Source organism: Melozone crissalis, unplaced genomic scaffold, assembly GCF_028551555.1.
Source record: "Melozone crissalis strain CALT ecotype California unplaced genomic scaffold, PUWL_Pcris_2 ptg000092l_1, whole genome shotgun sequence".
Lineage (NCBI taxonomy): Eukaryota > Metazoa > Chordata > Aves > Passeriformes > Passerellidae > Melozone > Melozone crissalis.
Genome location: NW_026535869.1, coordinates 2,610,316 through 2,633,832, shown reverse-complemented (window position 1 = coordinate 2,633,832; position 23,517 = coordinate 2,610,316). Strand labels below are relative to the sequence as shown.

General features: G+C 43.8%; 1 protein-coding gene across 3 annotated transcripts in view; it reads right to left on the bottom strand.

The window, feature by feature from the left end:
- Positions 1-23,517, bottom strand: part of ARHGEF12 (Rho guanine nucleotide exchange factor 12) — a 91,841-nt gene that overhangs the window by 8,065 nt on the left and 60,259 nt on the right. For all 3 annotated transcript variants that reach the window (XM_054291423.1, XM_054291424.1, XM_054291425.1), the window contains 24 exons: positions 22,026-22,136; positions 20,987-21,085; positions 20,299-20,341; positions 20,074-20,179; positions 18,948-19,085; positions 18,305-18,337; positions 17,271-17,385; positions 16,463-16,568; positions 15,070-15,282; positions 14,564-14,693; positions 14,247-14,282; positions 13,505-13,659; positions 11,863-12,009; positions 10,785-10,870; positions 9,914-10,039; positions 8,170-8,284; positions 6,843-6,943; positions 6,108-6,185; positions 4,863-4,938; positions 4,300-4,467; positions 3,728-3,815; positions 2,883-2,972; positions 2,662-2,738; positions 2,140-2,349 (listed from right to left, as the gene is read on the bottom strand). In XM_054291423.1, the coding sequence (XP_054147398.1) occupies positions 2,140-2,349; positions 2,662-2,738; positions 2,883-2,972; positions 3,728-3,815; positions 4,300-4,467; positions 4,863-4,938; positions 6,108-6,185; positions 6,843-6,943; positions 8,170-8,284; positions 9,914-10,039; positions 10,785-10,870; positions 11,863-12,009; positions 13,505-13,659; positions 14,247-14,282; positions 14,564-14,693; positions 15,070-15,282; positions 16,463-16,568; positions 17,271-17,385; positions 18,305-18,337; positions 18,948-19,085; positions 20,074-20,179; positions 20,299-20,341; positions 20,987-21,085; positions 22,026-22,136 (2,647 nt within the window). The remainder of the gene's footprint in view (positions 1-2,139; positions 2,350-2,661; positions 2,739-2,882; positions 2,973-3,727; positions 3,816-4,299; positions 4,468-4,862; positions 4,939-6,107; positions 6,186-6,842; positions 6,944-8,169; positions 8,285-9,913; positions 10,040-10,784; positions 10,871-11,862; positions 12,010-13,504; positions 13,660-14,246; positions 14,283-14,563; positions 14,694-15,069; positions 15,283-16,462; positions 16,569-17,270; positions 17,386-18,304; positions 18,338-18,947; positions 19,086-20,073; positions 20,180-20,298; positions 20,342-20,986; positions 21,086-22,025; positions 22,137-23,517) is intronic.

The following is a 23,517-nucleotide window of genomic DNA, read 5'->3' as shown; positions in this document are numbered from 1 at the left end:
CAGTGGTTACAGCAGGAGTTTGCCACACTGGGCTCAAAGTGACCAAATAACTCAAATTTTGACCCTGCACAGGAGCTCAGAGCTGTGGTTATAGCAGGGGATTCGCACTTCAAGAAAAATGGGAATATTCCGCTCAGGTTTGAAATGACAGCAAAAAAAAACAAGGAAAAAAAATCTAAGAAGGGGGGTTTGAGCAGGTTTTAAGAGACAGAAGTGGGGATGTCTCATAGCACTTCTCCTGAGAAAAGAAGTCCCACAGCCCATAATCTCCTGAGAAAAACCATTTGTGAACACTCCAAAGATCAGTGGTGCTGTCAGACTCAGCTGGTTCTAAACAGGTTCAGAGATCAGGGATGGTTTTTATACTGTATATTAAAAAAAAACATAATTAAATGGCCAGCAGCTGGACTCAATGATCCTTCTGGCTCCTCTCCAGCTCAGGATATTCTGTGAGCTCATCACCTCCCTTCCTGCCTGCCCAAAATCTCTGTTTTTATGATAATATCTGGAAATCCTGCTCCTGCACTAATGGCACCTGACAAACGCAGGCAAAGCTCACAGAGCACAGAAGGGATTAAAGCAGACACAAAGGTCACTCTGACAGAGGTGTGACTCCTTGCTCAGGGTAGGAAAAACAGGGATAAAAATAAATGTATTGAAGGCTCCAGCCTCACTGCCTTGTTTTACATTAAAACATGTCAGGACAAGTTGCATCTCCTTGGAGAAAACCAAAGAAATTGTCTCCAAAAATGATCCTGAGTTTCACCCTGCACAGGAGCTCAGAGCTGTGGTTAGAGCAGGGGATTCCCACCTCAAGGAAAATGGGAATATTCCACTCAGGTTTGAAATGACAGCAAAAAAAAAAAAAAAAAAAAAAGGGAAAAATCTAAGAAACATTTTTTCCCTAAAATTCAATGCAAATTTATGCCTGGTTGAACTTCAACCCACATTCCTTTAGCTCCCAAATTATCCCAAGCAAACACTTCATAATAGGGACATATTGTTCCAAACAAAAACGTGCTGCTGTCAAGAGCCCCAGATTGTTCCTCCTCACCACAAAAATGCTCCTGCAACACCCAAAAAAAGCTGTGATGTCACCCAGCAGAGCTGCCACTCAGCTCAGGCTCTTGTCACAATGTTGGAGAGCTGCTCTTTTAACTCTCAGCACTCAGGAGATGCTGTAGGGTCACTAAAATCATCCTTACACACCCCCAGACTGAGATTATTTTAGTTCTGGTCTCTTAAAACAAGTACCAAGAATATCTGGGCAATATTCAGAACTGGAAAAGAACTTTAAATCCTCTGAGAAGGAGAATAAATGGAATGAAAGCTCTGAGATAACTCTGAGAACTGTCATTGCTTGGACAGAAGGATGGAAAAGGCAATTGGGGCCAAGGATGAGAGAGTTCTGCATTTTGGTAAAAGCAAATATTGCACAGACTCTTCCCTCCAAGTACAGCTGAGGGACTTTGTGTCCCTTCCAGAGTTGCCAAGGACAGATCTGTGCATTAATGAATTCATTGAAATTTTAGGGAGTTATATTTAGGAGTTGCACCGCCAGAGCTGATCCAGCAGGTTGCAGAGCCCTGCATTCCTCCTCTGAAAGGAGAGCAGAAGAAATTATTAAAAACCTTAAAAAAACAATCTCAAACAATGATTTGTCCATCAGGAAAACTTCTCAACACACACAAGTGTTGATCTAATTTAACCAAATTAAACTCAGGAAATCTGAGCCTGGGCTTTGGATGTAAGTGAGCTTAACAATTTGCAGAATTTTACAGAAAATAAAAAGGAAAATTGTATTCTGCAACACAAGCAACCTCTCCAGTTCTGCTCCAGTGCTACAGGAATAAGGCCAGGGCTGAGTGCCTTGCCTTTGAAAACTGCTGACCAGCAATGGCACCGTGCACTGAGCTCTGCAATATAATTCTGCCATCAGAGCACTCCATGGATGGTAGAAATCCATGATCAGCCTCGTTTGACACAGAAAACCCCAGAAAAGCAAGGAGATGCCTGAATCCCAGGGAAGGGGGAGCGCATGAAACCACAAATCCTATCTGGTTGAGTGAAACCCAGCCCAGGGGGATGGACAATAAATGGAAATTGCACGTGCAGAGCCCAGCCCAGGGTGGTACTCACAGTTCCTCAGGGCATCCCGTGCCCACTGCCCCTCTGGCACCGAGGCTGAGCTGCAGCCAGAGGAGTCCTTGAGTGCCAGCTCTGCCTGCTGCCCCTTCTCAAACTGCCCCTCAGCCCCCAGCAGCCCCTCCACCTTGGCCTTCTCAGACATGATGGGCGAGGAGGACTGAGGGTTCAGTATCAAGGGAGACTCCAGGCCCAGATCTTTATCTGGAGGACAGAAAACAAAAATTCAGGTGAAACAACGGTGATAAAAGTGCAGGAAACTCCACCCTGGAAACACTAAGATTCTTCAGCTACAAGGCCAGTTCTTTCCAGGGTTTATAAATCAGATGGAAATGGTAAAAGATGCATTTCCAAGAGGTTCAGCATCACTCCTCTGAGTGACTTAGAAAGAAATCATCCCTTTCCAGAACAATCTCAAAGCTGCCCAGGATCCCCAATCCCCCAGGACTATGGCTGGGCACATCAGCACTCCCTGGAGCAAATCTCCTGCTCCCTTTCCCTGAATCCCTGCTTTACCTGGGCTCTGCAGGCTGCTGGCAGGAATGTCATGCTGCTCCTTGAGCTTCTGCTGCTCCTCTTCCTCACGCTCCTCTCTGCAGGGAGGGAAGCACAAACACATCCTCTCAGTCAGCTTCGTCTGCAGCACAATCCATGCTTTGCAGGGCAGTTTTTAAACAGGAAAAGGGGTGCTGGAGAAGGAAAAATCAGCTTTTCTTCCTCCTGCAGCTTTGACTTACTCGCCAGGGCCTGACTGAGGCAGTGGGATCACTCTCCTGCTGCTCCCCATCTTCACAGTTCCTGCCATCTGAGCTATAAGGTCCTGCCAGCTGCAGCAGAAACAGCAAATAAAACCATGCAGCAAGTGAGGCAGAATGAGCATTTCTCTATTTAATCCTCTTAAACCCAGCTGATATTATCACTGCTTTTTTTTACCAAAAAGAATTGTCCTTTTTTTTTAAAGTTCGGTTCCATTCAGTCCCCCCAGGAACAGCCTGAAATCACCACAGCTGAAAGCTCAGCTCACCTGGCTGCTCTTCAGCAGACAGAAATGATAGACAGGACCTTATCACTTACCAGATCAAGCAGTTAATTGATATATAAACACATGAAAAAGCATTATTTCACACATCACTGAAGGGTACAGATGCAACAACAGGCATGCATCCCATAAACACATCTGTGCCTGGGTATCCTTTAGGAGAAAAGAGTTTCTCCCATTAAAGCTTTTAGCCATGGAATCCAATTCCTGCACTGGGGTGTTTGTGATGCCAGAATGTAAATCTGCCAAGATCTCTGGTGCTGCATGAAGATGCAGGATTATTTCTGTGGCTGATCTGGCAGTCAGGGCCAAAAACCCAGAATTTTGAGGGTAAATAAAAACATTTTGGAGGTCAGGAAAGAGTCTGGAGCGAGCCAGCTGGGATGGACTATCCGCAGATGCTTACAGAGACCACAAGACCTACAACTTAGAGAGGCCACAAGATTCCAGCTGAATTTGGAGAAGAAACTCAGGGAATTCATGGGGTAAAGGTCTCTCAGGCCCAACAAAGCCAGCAGCAGCTGGAATTTGCCCAGGACTTACACATTCTTCTCTGAGACAGTCTGTGCCACCAGCTCGTAGATGTGAGCCCCCGTCGCCGACATGGAGATGACGAAGAAAGCTTTGTTATCTGCACCAACACAGAAAAGGCAACTGAAGCTTCCCAAAAATTCGCAAATTCACTTCTCACTTCCCCAGAATTCCTACATAACCGCAGCCCAAAGCAAGGAAAAAGTCCTTGAGATAACTTTCCAACACTAATACAAAAACACTGGCCTTGTCCTATCAAAATGGGCCCTCAAAGGGAAAAAACCCATTTTGAAAAAGCTCCATTTGTCCTCTTTTCCCTTCTAATAATTTCCAAAGTGCTTTTCCTCTAACACAATCAGAGTACTTTCATTTAGAAGTCTATTTAAAACTCAAGCAAATGCCTATTACTGATGCAAAGAAGTTAAACAGCTCATCCATACTAAGCACGATGTTGGACAACCAAGAATTAAGCCTACGCAGTTTTCCATGTTCTGCTCTGCAAATCTACACAAAATCATCTTCCTCAACTGAGCTAATCTTTATTTTTGGCTCCTCTTTTTGCTTCCTCAGTGGGCTGCACTGACCTGTGGCCACCTGGCGAACCAGCACAGTGTTGAGTTTGATGATGGGGCTGAAGGTGTGCTTGCTGTCAGCTGTGGATGCCAGGATCTTGCTGTGGCACTTCAGCACCAGTTTGTCATCTTGTTTCTGCAGCAGCACCAGGATGTCCTCCAGCAGCAGAGTGTACAGATCTGCCCAGAATGCAAAAAAAAAAAAAAAAAAAAGCCCAGAATGAGTTAAAAGATGAAAGCAGAAAGCTGCATTTCTGATTACTCATGCAGAGGCAGCAATCAGTGCTGTGCCATTCCAGGCAAAGCTTGCAAATCTTCCTGGTGAAAACTCCAGCAGAAAGCTACAGATGGAACTGGATCAGCTCATGACTGACTGCTGTGTCCCTGCACGGCCCTAATGATACTCCAGCACTTTTCACAATTGACAAGAATAATTTAATCAGCTCAGAGGAGCACACAGGCATTATTAGAGGTGGCACAAGAAGCATAATTGGGAGCTGCAGCAGAGCTTTTCCCTGCTCTCCTTCCCAGCAAACTCAGGCAGAGCCAGGGGATGGGGGATGGCCCAGACTCACCGATGGTTTTGTCACGATTCACCTTCCAGGTCAAGGGCCCTTCGTGCAGCATTTTTCTCTTTGTTAGATCCAGGTTCTGTCACCAGAGGAAAGAAAATAAAATTAAAATTCCCATGGAAGCAAGTCATGATAAAACACAGGAATGCCAGAGGGACTCCAGTTTGGAGCTAAGCAGCTAAACCCAGAAACGCAGAGCACGGAACACAAAATCCCGTCAGAGATGCTGTTTATCACTTTTCCTCTTCCTCTGCTCTTTATCACGTGCCAAGTGCCACAGAGTGGGGAATTCTGCCACCAAGTCAAGCTCCTGGGGCATTGGGATGTCACCTGTTTCCTAGGAGGAGTTTTTCCAATCCCCCACACTCAGCTCCAGCATTACAACTGATTAATGCTGCAGCGCTCGATTTGCAAGTCAAGTGTGCCTACAAATTATTTACAAATCATCCCCCTGATCTGACAGGCTTTGTAATGTCAATGGATTCTTCAGGCACTTCAGTGCCTGTGACATTTAGATCTGCAGGCAAGCAGAAGTGACAATTTTCACAATTCATCCCTTCCAAGTCTCAGAGTCTGCAATCAATGACAGCGAGATTTTGGAGCTGCCAAAAGTTCTTCCTTCCCTTGCTCAATGCTTGCAGGTTTATTTGGGGAAGGATACATGACACAGTTTTATAGAAAAGTTGGGGTTTTTTAATTCACACTGACTTTGAGGAAGATGGGGAATAAACCAGCAGGTGACCAACAAAACTGCAAAGATTTACAGGAGCCATGGAAAATAATATTTTTAATACTGGACTTCAGGTTTTATTAGGCTGTGTGGAACTCAGACATTTTTGTACAAGCTCTCCCTTTAAAGCCAATTCCGCTGTTACACCTCAGGGCTCTCCAAGGCCTCCCCAGCTCCAACAGCATCACTAAGAGATGCACTCACATGAGATAAATATCCACAATAATCTCATTATCCATCAGATATCTCTTCTGGGATACAGTGCTTGAGCTTGCAGGCCGTAAAGGTTTGTTGCACAGAGCTGACAAGCTCCATCAGCACCATGATGTGCAGAACTGAGCTGTGAGAGCCACAGCAATCTTCAGGAAGGTGGCAAAACTCACATTTCTGAGACTAAATTGTTTTCATTTTCAAACAGAAATATTTATCTCCAAAGACCACTCGAGTGTGCACCAGGAGAAGCACAAAGTGAACGCAAACTCCATTCAAACAGGGCTGGATTTAATGCTCCCACTCACCCTGAACTCATCCATCATGGGATCCTCTGACTGCTTCAAGTAGGAGAGGTCGAGTCTCCGCTGATAATCCTCCAGGTGCTGCAGGAAATGCAAGGAAATGTCAGAACTGCCCAGAGTGGAGAGCAGGAAATGCAAGGAAATGTCACTTGGAGCAGCAGAACTGCCCAGAGTGCAGGAAATGCAGGGAAATGTCAGAACTGCCCAGAGTAGGGCGCAGGAAATCTCATTTGGAGCAGCAGAAAAAGCCCAGAGTGAAGGAAATGCAAGGAAATGTCACTGGGAGCAGCAAGACTGCCCAGAATGGAGTGCAGGAAATGCAGGGAAATGTCACTTGGAGCAGCAAAACTGCCCAGAGTGCAGGAAATGCAAGGAAATGTCAGAACTGCCCAGAGTGGAGTGTAGGAAAATGTCACTTGGAGCAGCAAAGCTGCCCAGAATGGAATGCAGGAAATGCAGGGAAATGTCACTTGGAGCAGCAAAGCTGCCCAGAATGGAATGCAGGAAATGCAGGGAAAAGTCACTTGGAGCAGCAGAAATGCTCAGAGTGCAGGAAATGCAAGAAAATGTCGGAATTGCCCAGAATGGAGTGCAGGAAATGCAGGGAAATGTCACTGGGAGCACCAAAAAATGCCCAGAGTGCAAGAAATGCAAGGAAATGTCACTGGGAGCAGCAGAACTGCCCAGGGCGCAGCTGCACTGCTGTGCCCAGCCCTGGCTCTCACTCTGGCCCCTCACCTGTTTGTTCTCTGACTCCTTGACAGCCTGGTTCACGTGGTTGAGGATCTGGCGACAGTGATCTGCTGCTTTCTTGACCTTCTCCTTCTCCTCAGGCAGCTCTGCAAGAACAACACAACGTGGGACAGTGCTCCCAGCCAGGCCTGCATTTTGTCCTCAAACTGGACAAAAAGGAGTTAACTCAAAGAGAACTCGCCAACAAAAGCATTGAAATAGTGATAAAAATGAGATTTGTCGGGAGAGAATTGATTCTGACCTGTACATCATTACACACAATGCGATTGCTCCTCTCCCTTTTTTAGGGCCTTGTGACAACTACCCACAATAATCTGAGAGACCTAAAATCTTTATAAAATCCTTATAAAATCCTCACGAAGAGTGCAGGCACAGGTGAACCCATCAATTCTCCCCAGCAGCAGCAGCAGGCACACTGAGATTCACTTAACAGGAACATCACCCAGTACATCAAAGATAATGGAGTATCACATGCTCTCCTAATTAGGATTAGAGGGAACTTGTAGCTGCAGTCTATTTTTATGAGTAATGAAATTACCCTGCAGCAGGTATCAGATAGTAAAGCTGGGAAGGCATTTTGTGCTGTTATTTATCACATTTTTACCTGTTGTGCTGGAAGTATCTTCCAGTGTAACAGATCCTAATTAAACCCCACCCTCTGCAAGAGCATGGGGACATTCTGTGCTGCTTTAGAGGTTTGATAGAGTCCCTTATTTCACACTGAATGTCCTTTTTATTTTCCTAAGGAGGAACCAACACTGGTTTTTTATTTTTATTATTATTTTTTACACCTCCTGTGCAGACAGCAGCAGTGAGGTCGCAATGCAAACAGAGACACATAAAATTAAAGTGTTATTTAACATATTTACCTAAAAAAAAACTTGCTGAGATGGGTGTCTGTCACAGACATCTTTTATGAAAAATCCTTTCCTTAGGATTTTTCCTCCTGAGAAGCTGGGAGGCCTCAGGAACAAAATGTAAACAATGGTTATCTGCTGCTGTGGAATGCAACAGGTGCATCTGGGATTGGCCTCATGTGGTTGTTTCTAATTAATGGCCAATCACAGTCAGCTGGCTCGGACAGAGAGCCGAGCCACAAACCTTTGTGATCATTCTTTCTTTTTCTATTCTTAGCCAGTCTTCTGGTTAAATCCTTTCTTCTATCCTATTAGTATAGTTTTAATATAATATATATCATAAAATAATAAATCAAGCCTTCTGAAACATGGAGTCAGATCCTCATCTCTTCCCTCATCTTAAGCCCCCTGTGAACACGGTCAGAGGTGCCCAAACCCCGGTGGCAAGGCTTTACCTGTGTATTTAGCAATGTTATCCAGCAGAAGGGGGTATTTCGTCAACCTCTGCATCTCTGTGGGGATGATATCCTTGAGCTGCAGCCGCCGGCACAGGGGATTGCTCTCAGCATCCTAAATTCCAACAGCACAATATCTGCATTTGTCATTTTTATTAAGGCCATAATTACCTGAATGCACAACATCTATTCATCACTTAAACATCTATTACTTCACTTTCCAGTAATTAAATACAAGACAAGAGATGCCAAGATCTATCACTCAGACAACGCATCCCCTCTCCATCTGCAATTACCCAGAGGAAAAGCTCATCACAGCAGCAGTGCCTTCCTCCCCTCATTACTCCCCATGGGCATGGGCCCATCCCCAATCCATCTCAGTCAGCAGCTCCCAGGGAACACATCACTTTGGGCTTTCAGAGCGCAGCAAAACTCGGGATATTTGTCAAGATAATCTGCCCTGTACTCCCAGAGCTCCTCCCAGGCTGTGCTAATGGAGATAATGTTCTGCAAATGCCACACGGACCCAAATTCCAGCCCTGGCAGGCAGAGCAGCTGTGCAGCATCTGCCTCCTGCTCCTGGCACTCCGAGCACTCTGCCCCACGGGATTTGGGATCCTGGGGCAGCAGGAATCTCAGGGGAGATGGCATCTCCTGCCTGGGACACGGGGCTGCCCTGCATTCCATCCGTGCTGCCCAGAACTGAGGGCTCCTCCCTGCAGAAACCACCAGGAGAGATAAATACAGTGCTGGATGTGGTCCTCAGATGAAGGCATTGTTAGGCATGACGTCATTAATTAATGTCATTAATTATCAGAATTTTATCTAGGAGGATTCATTGGGCTGCGCTGAGGTTACTCCAAGCCTGGTGGAGAAAACTCAAAAGCCTGGTGGAGCAACTGAGAACTTAAGGGAAAAAACTCAAACCTGGTGGTAAAAAACTCAAAAGCCTGGCGGAAAACACAAAAGTCTGGTGGGGAAAACTCAAAAGCCTGGCGGAAAACACAAAAGTCTGGTGGAGAAAACTCAAAGCCTCATGGAGGAAATTCAAAGCCTGATGGAGGCAACTCAAAGCTTGGTGGAGAATACTCAAAGCTTGGAGAAGAAAACTGAAAAGCCTGGTGGAGAAACTGACAGCTTAAGGGGAAAAAACTCAGATTTTGGTGAAAAACTCAAGGCCTGCAGGAGAAAACTCATAAGCCTGCTGGAGAAAACTCAAAAGCCTGGTGAAAAACACAAAGGCTGGAGGAGAAAACTCAAAGCCTCATGGAGGAAATTCAAAGCCTGATGGAGGCAACTCAAAGCCTGGTGGAGAATACTCAAAGCTTGGAGAAGAAAACTGAAAAGCTTGGTGGAGAAACTGACAGCTTAAGGGGAAAAACCTCAGATTTTGGTGAAAAACTCAAGGCCTGGAGGAGAAAACTCATAAGCCTGGTGGAGAAAAACTCAAAGCCTGGTGGAGACAACTCAAAGCTTGGAGAAGAAAACTCAAAAACCTGGTGGAGAAACTGAGAGCTTAGGTGGAAAAAACTCAGAGTTTGGTGAAAAACTCAAGGCCTGGAGGAGAAAACTCATAAGCCTGGTGGAGAAAAACTCAAAGCCTGGGGGTGAAAACTCAAAAGCCTGGTGGAGAAAAACGAGAGCTTCAGGAAAAAAACTCAAAGCCTGGTGGAAAAGAACTCAAAAGCCTGGTGGAGAAAACTCAAAGCCTGGTGAGAAACTCCAAGCCCTGTGGCAAACCCACCTGCACGAAGGTCTGGAAGCGCGAGTCCTTCTTCTGGCGGGACTTGATGACCTCCAGAGCGAAGGGCTGGTTGCTGCAGAAGGTGGCAGTGGCAAGTTTCAGCTTCTCCTCTGCTGCTCCACTAAACTGTGCCAGAAAGCCAAAAAAGCCAAGTTTAGACAGGCTGGAGATCAGCACGAGGCACCAGCAGCAGGCAGAGCCACACGGGACTGGGATCACCAGGGAACAAAGGAATTATTGACAAAAATGAGAATTTCTGCTCCGGTTTAAGGCTTTGTCTTCCCAAACTCTTCAGTTCTCCTGAATCCAGCCCTCCCACATCACAGAATCCCAGACTGGTTTGCATTGAAGGGGATTTTAAAGCTCATCCCCATCATGGGCCAGGACATCCTTGAACACTTCCAGGACGGGGGCAGCCAAATCTCTCCATAAAGATCTCGAAAGTGAAGTCTGCAGCGGCACTATAAACTCCAAATTTATACATTCTAAGATTAGAAATCAGTATTTCTGATTTTTTTAAACTGCACCGCAGGCAACACCAGGCTCACACTTCAGTGTTACCGAAATAAATCGTGCCACTACATTTCTCAAAATCCCACTCTCACCTTTCTGTACCCAAAGTACCTTTCTGTTCTACCCACACATCTTTAGGATATTATTCTTGTGCCTTAAATGACTCCTATTCCAGTCAGATGAAAATTCTCTGAGCTTCTGCTTTCCTTCCCCCCTCATCCTCCAGCTCTGTTTTGGCTCCAGGACTCACAGCCCCTTCAGTTCCCATTGCTGGGAATCACCTCCTCCAACCTCTGGCTCTGTTGGTCATTCCATGACATAAATTTTTCAAATATAAGAAATATTAAAAGAATTTTACCCAGGAGAGCAAATCTTCCCCAATTTGGCCAATGACAGAAGTCTCGTTTCTTTTTCGGACAGATTTCATCTGATCGTTCAGTGCAACTTAAAAACAAGGGGAAAAAAAGGTAAATTTTATTAATAGTGGTCAAAATGCTGGCTTAATTTTCAGCATTTAACATAAAAGCTGTTCTAGGAGAAGATCAGATTTGAAATAATTTTAATTAGCTAATAAACAATATCCTGCAACTTAATCTGTTTTGGATACCTAAATGAAATGTGATGTAACTCCTTTGCACTTGTGTCTCACCTGGCTTCAAAGGACCCCTAAGAACCATTCCAAACTCATCTTTTCTGAGGCTCAATATCATTTTTCTATCAACAGGAATAATTAGGAAGCCAGAAAACCACACAACTGATGATTCAGTGGCTGAAATTCCTACTGTGAGCAGTCCTGTCCCTAAACAACAAGGAAGGGCCACCTTTCACAAACAGACACCAATCTTTATAAATCTGTTTTCTGCTCTCCTCAGGAGCAGTTGTACCATCAAATCCTGGCCCATAAAGCTCACTGCTCTTTTATCAAGCATGAATCAACACAGATAAGGAAAAGGAACACTGGACACACAATTCCTTATCAAAATATCTTTGTGAATCAGAAGCGGAAAAAGTGAGAGCAAAAGCAAGCCCAGAAAAGTGTCCTAAAGAATTCTGCTCCATCTCAAATACTGGGTGAAGCTGCCTCATGTTCCACCACCCTTCAGCAACAAACAGACATCAATCTTCATAAATCTGTTTTCTGCTCTCCTCAGGAGCAGTTGTACCATCTCAAACCCTGGCCCATAAAGCTCATTGCTCTTTTATCATGAATCAACACAGAAAAGGAACACTGGACACGTGATTCCTTATCAAAATATCTTTGTGAATCAGAAATGGAACAAGTGTGAACAAAATCAAGCCCAGGGCAGTGTTGAAAAAATCCTGAAGAATTCTGCTCTATCTCAAGCACTGAGTGAAGCTGCCTCATGTTCCAGGGTCCCTTTGCTTCAATTTTTCAGCCACTGGAAGCCCAAACTGCAGCATCCAGCTGCTCCTACCGTGCAGCCCAAGGATGTCCTCGAGGTTGGAGAAGATTTTCCTCTTGTCACTGGAGCTGAGGATGCCCTCCCTGGTGACCCTCTGGTAGAAGACGTTGTGCAGGACCTTCAGCGTGCGCACGTGGGCTCGCTCCGTGTAGAACAGCTCTGGGGACACAGGGAGAGCAGGATGTGTCACAGGGCAGCTCAGAGCAGGGCCCTCAGCAGCTTTTCCCTCCCTGGTCCATATCCCAGGCCCTGCTGTAATTCCATGTTTGGAAAATTCCATCGTTTACCCCAAACCAACAGCTCTGAGCTCACAAATCCAGGAGCTGCAGCTCAAATCTGCTGAAGTTTGGGAGCAGCATTTCCATCACCTGCTTGCCAAAAAACCAAGCTTTTCTTGTTGTCTTTAATATTAAAACATCTTAAAAACCTGGCCTTTCAGTGCCTTAATATTTAATAACCACTTGATATTGTTTATTTCTCCTCTAACGACTGGATCAATCTCACCTCAGGTTATTTCCCAGTAACAAGCACAGGTTTCACACCTAAGAACTCTATAAACCAAAAGTTCTACAATTCAGGACCTTCAGCGTGCGCACGTGGGCTCGCTCCGTGTAGAACAGCTCTGGGGACACAGGGAGAGCAGGATGGCAACTGTGCAGCCACAGGGCAGCTCAGAGCAGGGCCCTCAGCAGCTTTTCCCTCCCTGGTCCATATCCCAGGCCCTGCTGTAATTCCATGTTTGGAAAATCTCATCGTTTACCCCAAACCAACAGCTCTGAGCTCACAAATCCAGGAGCTGCAGCTCAAATCTGCTGAAGTTTGGGAGCAGCATTTCCATCACCTGCTTGCCAAAAAACCAAGCTTTTCTTGTTGTCTTTAATATTAAAACATCTTAAAAACCTGGCCTTTCAGTGCCTTAATATTTAATAACCACTTGATATTGTTTATTTCTCCTCTAACGACTGGATCAATCTCACCTCAGGTTATTTCCCAGTAACAAGCACAGGTTTCACACCTAAGAACCCTATAAACCAAAAGTTCTACAATTCAGGACCTTCAGCGTGCGCACGTGGGCTCACTCCGTGTAAAACAGCTCTGGGGACACAGGGTGAGCAGGATGGCAACTGTGCAGCCACAGGGCAGCTCAGAGCAGGGCCCTCAGCCGCTTTTCCCTCCCTGGTCCATATCCCAGGCCCTGCTGTAATTCCATGTTTGGAAAATTCCATCGTTTACCCCAAACCAACAGCTCTGAGCTCACAAATCCAGGAGCTGCAGCTCAAATCTGCTGAAGTTTGGGAGCAGCATTTCCATCACCTGCTTGCCAAAAAAACCAAGATTTTCTTGTTGTCTTTTATAGAACATATTAAAAAACCTGGCCTTTCAGTGCCTTAATAATATTTAATAACCACTTCTTTATTTCTCCTCTAAGGACTGGATCAATCTCACCTTAGGTCATTTCTCACTGGATCAATCTCACCTCAGGTTATTTCCCAGTAACAAGTATGAGTTTCACAGAACCAAAAGTTCTACAATTCTCCAGCCATTATTTCACAAAAAAACCCCCCCTAATTGTAAATTTTTAAGAACTTCAAAGCTCCAGGGGAAGGTTTTTCAGCTCTGAGCTTGGCCAGGTAGGACAGAACCCCCATCTCACCATTTATCACTTCCTGACGTTTGATTTCGTAGGGTTTGAGCCCCATCAGCACCTCCCTGCTCACGAGCTGCTGCCAGTTGGGAGGGTCCATGTCCATGTCGAAGTCATAGAGCTCGTCCTCACTCTGCACATCTGCAAAGCCAACACTGTCCATCCTGATGGGAGGAGAAAAAAAGAATTAATTCCCATTTCAGAGAAAAGCTGAGTACATCAATCAGCTTTATGAACACACTGTCCCTGCCAGCTGGGGGCTGTTTGATGCCTGAACCCCTGGGCACATTCTCTAATTTTGCCCTTTCTAGATTGACTGTTCTGACAGTGTTTTCATAACCCTCCCTTTAATGATGCAGATCAAATCATTTGCAGTCAGATAGCAAGGCAGTGAAAAGGGCAGCTTACAGTTTCTTGCCTCAGTCTATCTGCAGGTACAGAACCAACAGCAACACAGGTTGAAAAGGAAAACAGGGATTTCTCTACTCCCTAACCCAACTGCCATCCATTTAAATCAGTGCATACAGCAATCATTCCACTCCACTCACAGATCAAAGGGGTATTTTTGCATCTGACTCACTCCACCTGCCCTCAAATGGCTGCAGTGCCTGATTTTGTGTGTTTTTAAAGAAAAGAGACCATGCAGACAACGGTGCTGCCTCAGAACAAAGAGCACTGCTGCATTCTGCCTCATAACCATCTGAAATCCAAACAAATTCACTCAAGTTCAAACATTTCTAAGCACACTCACTTGCGAAAAGGCTTCGGTGTTCCCATGTCAACCACCCTGCAAGGAAGGAAAGGAATCATTAGGGAGCTTCTCCCTGCTCAGAATGACTTCAGAATGGAGGTCTGAACTCCAAGGCAGAGTATTTTGTCCCCTCTCCCAACAGTTTTCTATCACAAAACCCAAAGTTTCCTAATTCTACCAACACAAACAATGTCACTGTCATTTTATGCACTCAATTTCAGCAGCCACTGACAAAGGAATCTCTACAATTTTCTTTTCCAATCCATTCCAAGCTTTCCTGACTCTCTCCCAAGGCTCCCCCAAGCAGCCAGAGTTACCTCTCAGCCTCTCCCTCCTCCTCCTGCAGGTTTTCCAGAGGAGATGGGAACTCAAAGGTGTTGTTGGGAGTGCGGGGGGTGCCATCCATGGACTCGCTGGCAGGTGGGGCTTCCCCAGGCTGCTTCACTCCTGGACACAGGAGAAATGTGAAAGGTGAGGAACCGAGTCAGAGGACACCAGAGAACCTCCCAGCCTCTCCAGAGCCTCCTGATTCCAGCTTCAGAGCTGGAGCAACTCGATTCCCATGGCGGTGAGAACAAATCTCAGTGACAAAAGCTTCTGCTGGGTTTTTCCTGTTGGATGATCCAATGCCACGCTGGCAGAACCCACTAACAACCCCTGCTGCTCGTGGGGAGATTCCCTAATTGAGGAAAGCTCATTAAGGTGAGGAAGAGCAGCTCCAATGACATCAAAGCATTGCCTAATTAACCCAGCTCGTTGCGCCAGCGCTCTGCACATCCCGCTCACAGCACACAACCTTTAGCCACTCTTCATTCCACCCTACCTGTGTCACTGTCCTTGCTGCCCTCTGGGGAGGCAAAGGGCCCCATGGCCAGGGGGGACATGGGGTTGGCAGGAGGGTAGGGGGCATCGGTGCCATCGCTGGAGGAGCCGCTCTGCCGCGCCTTGCCGCACTCGGGGGGCTCGGGGCTCACAGAGGAGGCTGTGGGTGAGTGCTTGGGGTGCCTGGGCTTCTGCATCTCCATGGCCCTGCCAACTGCACAGAGAGAATCATCACCCTGCTGAAAACACCCCTGCAGTGATGAGAGAAGCAGCAGTGCAGGGCCAAACGGGTTTGTGTGTCTTCGGAGCTGGGGTTTAATAAGAAGAAGTTTAAAATCACTCAGTCCTACTGAAAATCATTCAGTCCTGCTGAAAATCACTCAATCCTGCTGAAAATCATTCAATTATACAGAAAATCACTCAATCTTAATGAAAAACACTCAGTCCCAATGAAAATCATTCAATTATACAGAAAATCACTCAGTCCTACTGAAAATCACTCAATCTTAATGAAAAACACTCACTTCCAGAGAAAATCACTCGATCTTACTGAAAATCACACAATTCTACTGAAAATCACTCAGTCCTGCTGAAAAATCACACAATCCTACTGAAAATCACTCAGTCCTACTGAAAATCACTCAATTCTACTGAAAATCACTCAGTCGTAACAAAAACCACTCAATTCTAATGAAAATCACTCAGTCTTGCTGAAAATCACTCAATCTTACTGAAAATCACTCAGTCCTGCTGAAAATCACCCAATCCTGCTGAAAATCACTCAATCCTGCTGAAAAACACTCACTTCCAGAGAAAATCACTCGATCTTACTGAAAATCATTCAGTCCTACTGAAAATCACTCAATTCTACTGAAAATCACTCAGTCGTAACAAAAACCACTCAATTCTAATGAAAATCACTCAGTCTTGCTGAAAATCACTCAGTCTTACTGAAAAATCACTCAATCTTACTGAAAATCACTCAATCCTGCTGAAAATCATTCAGTTCTACTGAAAAATCACTCAGTTCTAATGAAAATCACTCAGTCTTAATGACAATCACTCAATTCTACTGAAAATCACTCAACTCTAATGAAAATCACTCAGTCCTGCTGAAAGTCACTCAGTCCTGCTGAAAAATCACTCAATTCTAATGAAAATCACTCAATCCCACCCCAAAATGCCTCAATCCCAGCCCAAAATTCCATTCCACAGCCCCTCAGGGTAAGCCAGGGCTGGAAGGGAATTGAGATAAGTGGGGTCCAAATTGTGAGGACTGGAATTGGGTGGGGCAGGATGGGTGGGATGAAGCTTAGGGGGGAATAGGGATCCTGGCAGGGATTTTGAAGGCAGCAGGGATTTTCTGTGGCTCTCAGGGCACAGGGGTGACATACTGGCACTGCTGTCGTGTCTGCTCGGTCGCCTTGGGGGCCCCAGGATGTTGGGGAAGCCTCTCCTCTTCCCTTTCTCCTCTCCTTCTTTCTCTTTCTTGATGCTTTGCTGCAGAAAAAAAGAAAAGCAAACTCATCACTCACTGCTCCAAATCCAGCTGTTTACTGAGATTTTAATTAGTTCTTTAAGGGAGAGGACACCAAGCTTCAAAAGGGTTTCACACTGTTTCACCTTTTTGGTCAGTGCAGAACTGCTTGAAACTCTCTTAATGTTTCAAAGGAAGATGAAATGCTGATGGAAATAAGCAGCTACTGTGACCAGATACACCCCCATGCTGTGGGAGACAAGGGATCACACCCACAGGGATGAAGTTTTGGTGGAAATATTCATTATATAATTGGAAAAGTGGGGGTGGCAGGGAGAAGAGCTCTCCTGCTTCACCAACCAGGAGGGGTTTGGGTAAAATTCTCCAGAAAAAAGTGAAGTAAACAAGGCAGCAGCTTTAATGAGAGCCTCCTGTGGTTCAAGGTTGTGTTCTATGAAATATTCCTCACCCAAAGTTTTAATAACAGCCAAAACCAAGGTGAGTCAGGGCTAGAGAGAAAACAAATAATTCCAATTATTTCCAACTCACTCCTCTGCCAACAGATGCAGAACCCAATTTCAGCTCTTAGGCTTGCTGTGCAGCTCAGCAACCCCAGATCCTCTTGAAACACAAAAATCACACCCATTTTTAATTTTTTTAATTGTTTTCCTGCAAAACTGGGGTTTGAATTGCACACAAATCCTCTGTGGCCATGGCAGCAGTACCTTGATCTTTGGCAGGAACCCAATCCTGCCCCGTTTCTGCTCCAGGCTCCGAGGCTCCTTCACTTTCACTCCCAGGTGTTTCATGTAGGTGAGGATCACATATTGCATCGTGGAGCTGCCAAACACAGAGAAAACCAGGGGGTTTTAAGAGGAAAATATTGGGAAAATACATTGAGTCAATAAAAGTAAGGCCAAGAGCCAAGGTTCTGTCGAGAAGTTCATTTTTATATGAAAGTGATGAAATGAAGGGAAATAAATTCCCAGAGATAATGGGAAGGCTCAGCCAACAGCAGAATTTATAATTTTTTAATTTAAAATTATTTTCATTATTATTTATTATTAATTTATTATTTTTTTTTTTCTTACTTATTTTTATTATTTATAGGGGGTTTTGGGTTTTGGGTTTTTTTTAAATTATGGAGTAAATAAAGATGGAATATATGGATAGGGAGGCCCTGGCACAGGTGCCCAGAGAAGCTCCTGGATCCCTGGAAGTGCCCAAGGCCAGGTTGGAGCACCTGGGACAGTGGAAGTTGTCCCTACCCACGGGTGAGGTTGGAATTAAATCATCTTTAAGGTCTCTCCCAACCCAAATCATTCCATGATAAAATGCACAGAAGCCCGGGAGGTGAAAATACAATTTTGAGAATCACACAGGAGGTCCTAAAATTCTACACTCAAACCATATTTGATGCCACATTATAGCTTTGAGTTATGGTAGAAATAACAGTAAAAGGTGACTGCAAAAAGGAGGAAAAGCTGCTGAGATAAAACTGAACAGGACAAGGCACACACAGAAAATAAATGTTAGAGCAGATGGAAGCAGTTACAACACAAAACAAAAATAAACACAAACTCTCAGTGACAGTAATTTTTAAGATGGGAAACACAGGCAGCAAACATCAGCAAAGGAGAGGCTGGTGCTCTGAATTTCAATGATTTGTGCCAGGGGATTCAGGAGTTTGCAGAACAGCCGGGAGAGGGCTGTCGTGCTCCATCTGCACGCACAGCCCGAGCTCCCCAGCTCCCATTACCTCTTGTCTTCCTCCAGAGGCTGAGATGTCATCCTGAAAACAAGAAAGGGTTTTAAAATGAAGCTCAAAACCCAATTAACACCCGGTCCCATCCACCCAGAGCATCACTAGCTGTGTTGAAGCGTCCTTTAGAATGTTCAGCAGTCCCAGCAGGGGGAAAAAAATAAAATCAAGAATCAAAAGTGAAGGTACAGCTGTGGAAATTAGATTCAGCCCACGTTAAAAAGGGGAAAATGGGTTGTGAAGCTGTTGTTTCTGCAGGAAAAGGGCTCTGATCTAATAATGCACAGCTGACAATGGCAGCATTGCCTGCAATATTTCACAGCACCTCCTGGACAAAACAGCTTCCCCATCCCTCCTGATGCTTCCATTCCATCCTGAGCTTTCCCTTCCCCTTCCCTCCTGATCCTTTTCCTTTCCTTTCCTTTTCCTTTCCCTTTCCTTTCCTTTTCCTTTCCCTTTCCTCTTTCCTTTTTCCTTTCCTTTCTTTCTTCCCTTCCCTTTCCTGCTGCCACCACCCCAACAAACACTCCAACTACACACAGTGACACCAAACCCCACTCCCCAATTCCTCCATCCCGCTTTTCCCAGCACCTTTAAGGTTATTTTTATTCTCCACATTGTCCTGTTTGGTGTCACTTACAGGACCTCCTCGATTTTGGCCAGGATCTGCTCTGCACAGCTCCTCTCCTTCTCCACGGCGTTGCGGTCGCGGAGCCGCTCTGCGTCCAGCCTGCTCAGCTCCCCCTCGGCCAGGGTCAGCCCCATGCTCCTCTTCTGCCTGCAACAGGGCACAGGGAGCATCACCTGCAGCTGGGCATTACTCAGGGTGTGGCACAGAGGGGTTTTGGGGGTGTTTGAAGGATCTACGTGAGGTTTTTAGGTATGGAAAATTCATCGCTGAGCTTGGCATGGAGCTCTTAGCACTCCACATGAGAAAGTAAATTGATCATCAACTTCTACTCCATGACTGTGAGAGCTCACAGAATTCACAGAGCTCACAGAATTCACAGAATTAACTCACAGAATCACTGGGTTGGCAGAGACCTTCAAGATCATCGAGTCCAACCCAGCTCCAACACCTCAGCTAAACCCTGGCACCCAGTGCCACATCCAGGCTTTGTTAAACACACCCAGGGATGGGGACTCCACCACCTCCCTGGTCCCTGAGAATTCCCAAAATTTCCTCAAATTCCCAGAATTCCCAGAATCATTGGGTTGGATGAGACCTCAAACATCATCAAATCCAACCCAGCCCCAGCACCTCACCTAAACCCTGGCACCCAGTGCCACATCCAGGCTTTGTTAAACACTCCCAGGGATGGTGACTCCATCATTCATCTCCCTGGGCAGACCAACCCTTTATCTGTAAAGACCCTTTCTGGAAAAAAACTTTTTCCTAATATCCAACCTAAATTTCCCTTGGCCCAGCTTGAGCTCTGTAAAGGGGATTATTCCCTGCCCAAAGGAAAACAGGGACAGGAAAAAAAAAAAAGATATAAGCTGATTATAAACACAATCAGTGAGAGATTTGTACAACAAAACCTAAGAATACTCTGATATTTCCTCATAGAGCTTCCAGGAATGAAGAATCCAAGCTCTAGGACTGCAGCTGATGATTTGATTTAAGGATTGGCCACAGGGTGTATTGTTGGTATGTTCCTACCCAATCCAAGAGGAATTTTATCTCCCTCAGGTTTCCCTGTGCTGGAACGCTGACTGAAATCAAATGTGAATGAAAAGGAAACTCCACAGAGAGCTTTTGGTACCTGAAATCTTCCAGGTTCCTCTGAACCTCTGGGCAGACTTTATCCTGCATGGTCTGGATGAACTGGCGGTGCAGCTCCTCAGGGAGGAGCTCTGGCCTTCTCCTGTCTGGGAGGCAGAAAATTCACCATTATTCCTCTGGGAACAGCCCCACCTTCAATAAATGACTTCAATAAAGTCATTAATTAATGAATTAACCCACCCTCTGCCCTTCATTCCCACCCTACCTAATTCCAAGGAGATTTCCTCTGGAACTGGGACCTTCAGGTTCTGCAAAAGGAAAGAAAGGATGGGAGAACCCACAGAGAAACCAGCACCCCAAAAAAACCACATAAATCACTCCAAGAAATTCCCTAAAATGCCAAAATCATCCAAGCTGAGCACCTGAGCAAATAATTTATTTCTGGTTTGAAAAGGGGAGACTCCCATGAATTTATTATCATTTTATCATTCACAGGATTATTGAAGACGAACATGTGATACATAAAGCTCTGCTGCAGTTTCTGGGAGTTTAATTCATGACAGCAAAGAATTTTCTCAGCTTTCCAACAGAGACATAAAATTTCCCAATGCTTGGAGCAGCCACATCAATACCCACAGCAATTATTAACTAAAAAAGCAACTCAGAAGAGCCAGAACTTGCTGAATTAAATTATTTCTCTTATCAACAACAAATCCCCTGGGATTTACTTTGTTACCAGGCACCTGAGGCCATTCATTCCCTGGTAAGAAAAATACTCCAAATTTTTATTACATTTTTACATTTTATGAAGTTATTTATTAAATATTACTCTGATTTTGATTTTTAAAACTGTTTCTTTTGGAGGGCTTAGTTTTTCACAGCTCAGGTGAGTCGAGAAAGGTCAAAGTCAACTTGCTGGATGGGTAAAAATGAGGAAAACAAAAGGAACCTACTGCAGCTCTGTCCAGGAAAAACTGGTAAAACTCCAGGAAAACACGGCGGGTCTCTTTGGAGTTGGTCTGTTTGTACAGGTCTGTGTAAAGGTAGCACAGCTGTGGGGGACAGGAGGGCAAGAAATGAGGTGAAAACCATGAAAACTCCAAATTTCTTTCCAGATTTGAAGGAATTCAGCAGTGCTGGGTTGAAAGCTTTCCCAGCTCCTCAGGGAGGTGCCCTGGAAATGGGAGAGAGGGAAGGGGCTGGGAGAGGAGCACAGAGAGGGCAAAACTTTTCTGTAGACAGCTGATCCCACACTTTGGGGTGGAGTGAGAGGATTTGTGAAGATGAATAATTATTTGTAAGCAGCCAAATGTAAAAGGAAATTATTATTTTTGTGTTTCTCCCCTTATTTGAAAGGGAAGAGGCTGAAAGAGGAGCACAGAGAGGGCAAAGCTTCCCTGTAGACAGCTGATCCCACACCTTGGGGTGGAATGAGAGGATTTGTGAAGATGAATAATTATTTGTAAGCAGCCAAACATAAAGGGAAAGTTATTTTCACAGTTATTTTTGTGTTATTTTCTTAATCTGAGAGGGAAGGGGCTGGAAGAGGAGCACAGAGAGGGCAAAACTTTTCTGCAGACAGCTGCCCCCACACTTTGGGGTGGAATGAGAGGCTTGCAGGAGATGAATAATTATTTGTAAGCAGCCAAATATAAATGAATCAATTATTTTTGTGTTTTTCTCTATCTGAAAGGGAAAGGACTGGAAGAGGAGCACAGAGAGGGCAAAATTTCCCTGCAGACAACTGATCCCACACCTTGGGGTGGAATGAGACTTTCATGAGATAATTATTTATTTGTAAGCAGCCAAATATAAACGAATCAATTATTTTTGTGTTTCTCCCTTTATGTGAGGAGATAAATGCGGATTTTTCACCCCCAGGCCTGCACAGAGCCTGCATTTCCCTCCTTGCAGTGAGCGCTGCACAAATCTGATAAATTCTGGCGAAGATCCCCAAAAGTGAGGCAGGGAAACAAGGGCAGAGCTTCTCACCAGCGCTGCAGGATCGAACTGGGACACCACGTGGTGCAGGAGCACGGCCAGGTGAGCCGGGCGGGATTTCAGCAGCTCGATGTTCTGGAAGCAGCTGCACTGCCCATTGATCTGCAGGCACAGGAATCACTGAATTATTCAGGAGTAGCAGAAAGGACGGCTAAAATAATGCAGAGGGAATATGTGGGAGCCGTGCTGCTGTAAGAAGAATTCGGGGTTTAAGGAAAAGCAAAGAACGTGAAATAAATTATAAATACATAAGTTCAAAATTAATTATAAAATTATATCATTAATTAATTATATATATGTATATAAAATAAATATTAATTAATTATAAAAATATTTTATATAAATATTTAATTAATTATATATAAATAAATAAATTTAAAATTAAATAAAAATATATCATTTAATTATATAATTTAATTGTATATAAATACAAAATTAGTTATAAATTATATAATTTAATTTTACCATTTAATTAATTATATCTAAAGAAATAAATTTAAAATTAATTATAAAATTGTATCATTTAATTTTATAATTTAATTATAAAATTAAATATATATAATTAAATTAAAAATTAAATGTTAAATTAAATATATAAAAATATATAAATATTAAAATAAATATTATATCTTTTATATATTAAAATATATAATATTAAAAATTATATATAAAAATATACATATATAAAAATAAATATACATAAATATATATACATATACATATATATGTATATATATGTATATGTATATATATGTACATGTATATATATGTATATGTACAAATAAATATACATAAATATATAAAAATAAATATACATAAATATTAACTATATATAATTAGATTTATAATTATATATAATAATTATATATAGATAAATTATAAAATTATATATATAATTATATATATTATAAAAATTAATTATATATAATTAATTATATATATAAATTAATTATATATACAATATATAATCATTATATATAGAGATAAATTATAAAATTATATATATAAAAACTAAGATTTATTATAAAATTATATGATTTCATTTTATAATTAATTATATATAATTTAAAAAATAATAAATTGAGGTATGGAGAAGAAAGAAAAATAACAGACTCAAAGATGGATATTGTCATAAATTCCCCAAATATTTCTACTTGGAAAGATCAGCAACGACAGGAATTCCCAAATTCTTATTTCACCATACAAGGAGCACTCAGCAGTTCAGGAACAGGGGAGGAGAATTCTGCTTGGTGGAGGGAAAAAATTCTAAAAGTCATCCCCAGCTGTCAGAGTTCAGGTCATCCCTCTGTCTGTCCTGGCGTGCCCAAACCCTGCCAGGGGGCTCAGAGACCCTGGCACAGAGCCCCAGACCCCTGTGCCTTTGGTTGTGACCCATGGAAAAAATTACCAACCTTATATAAAAATCTGCAAGCCACAAAAGTCTAAGTAGAATAATAATCAGTTTGTCACAGGGTGAAAAATA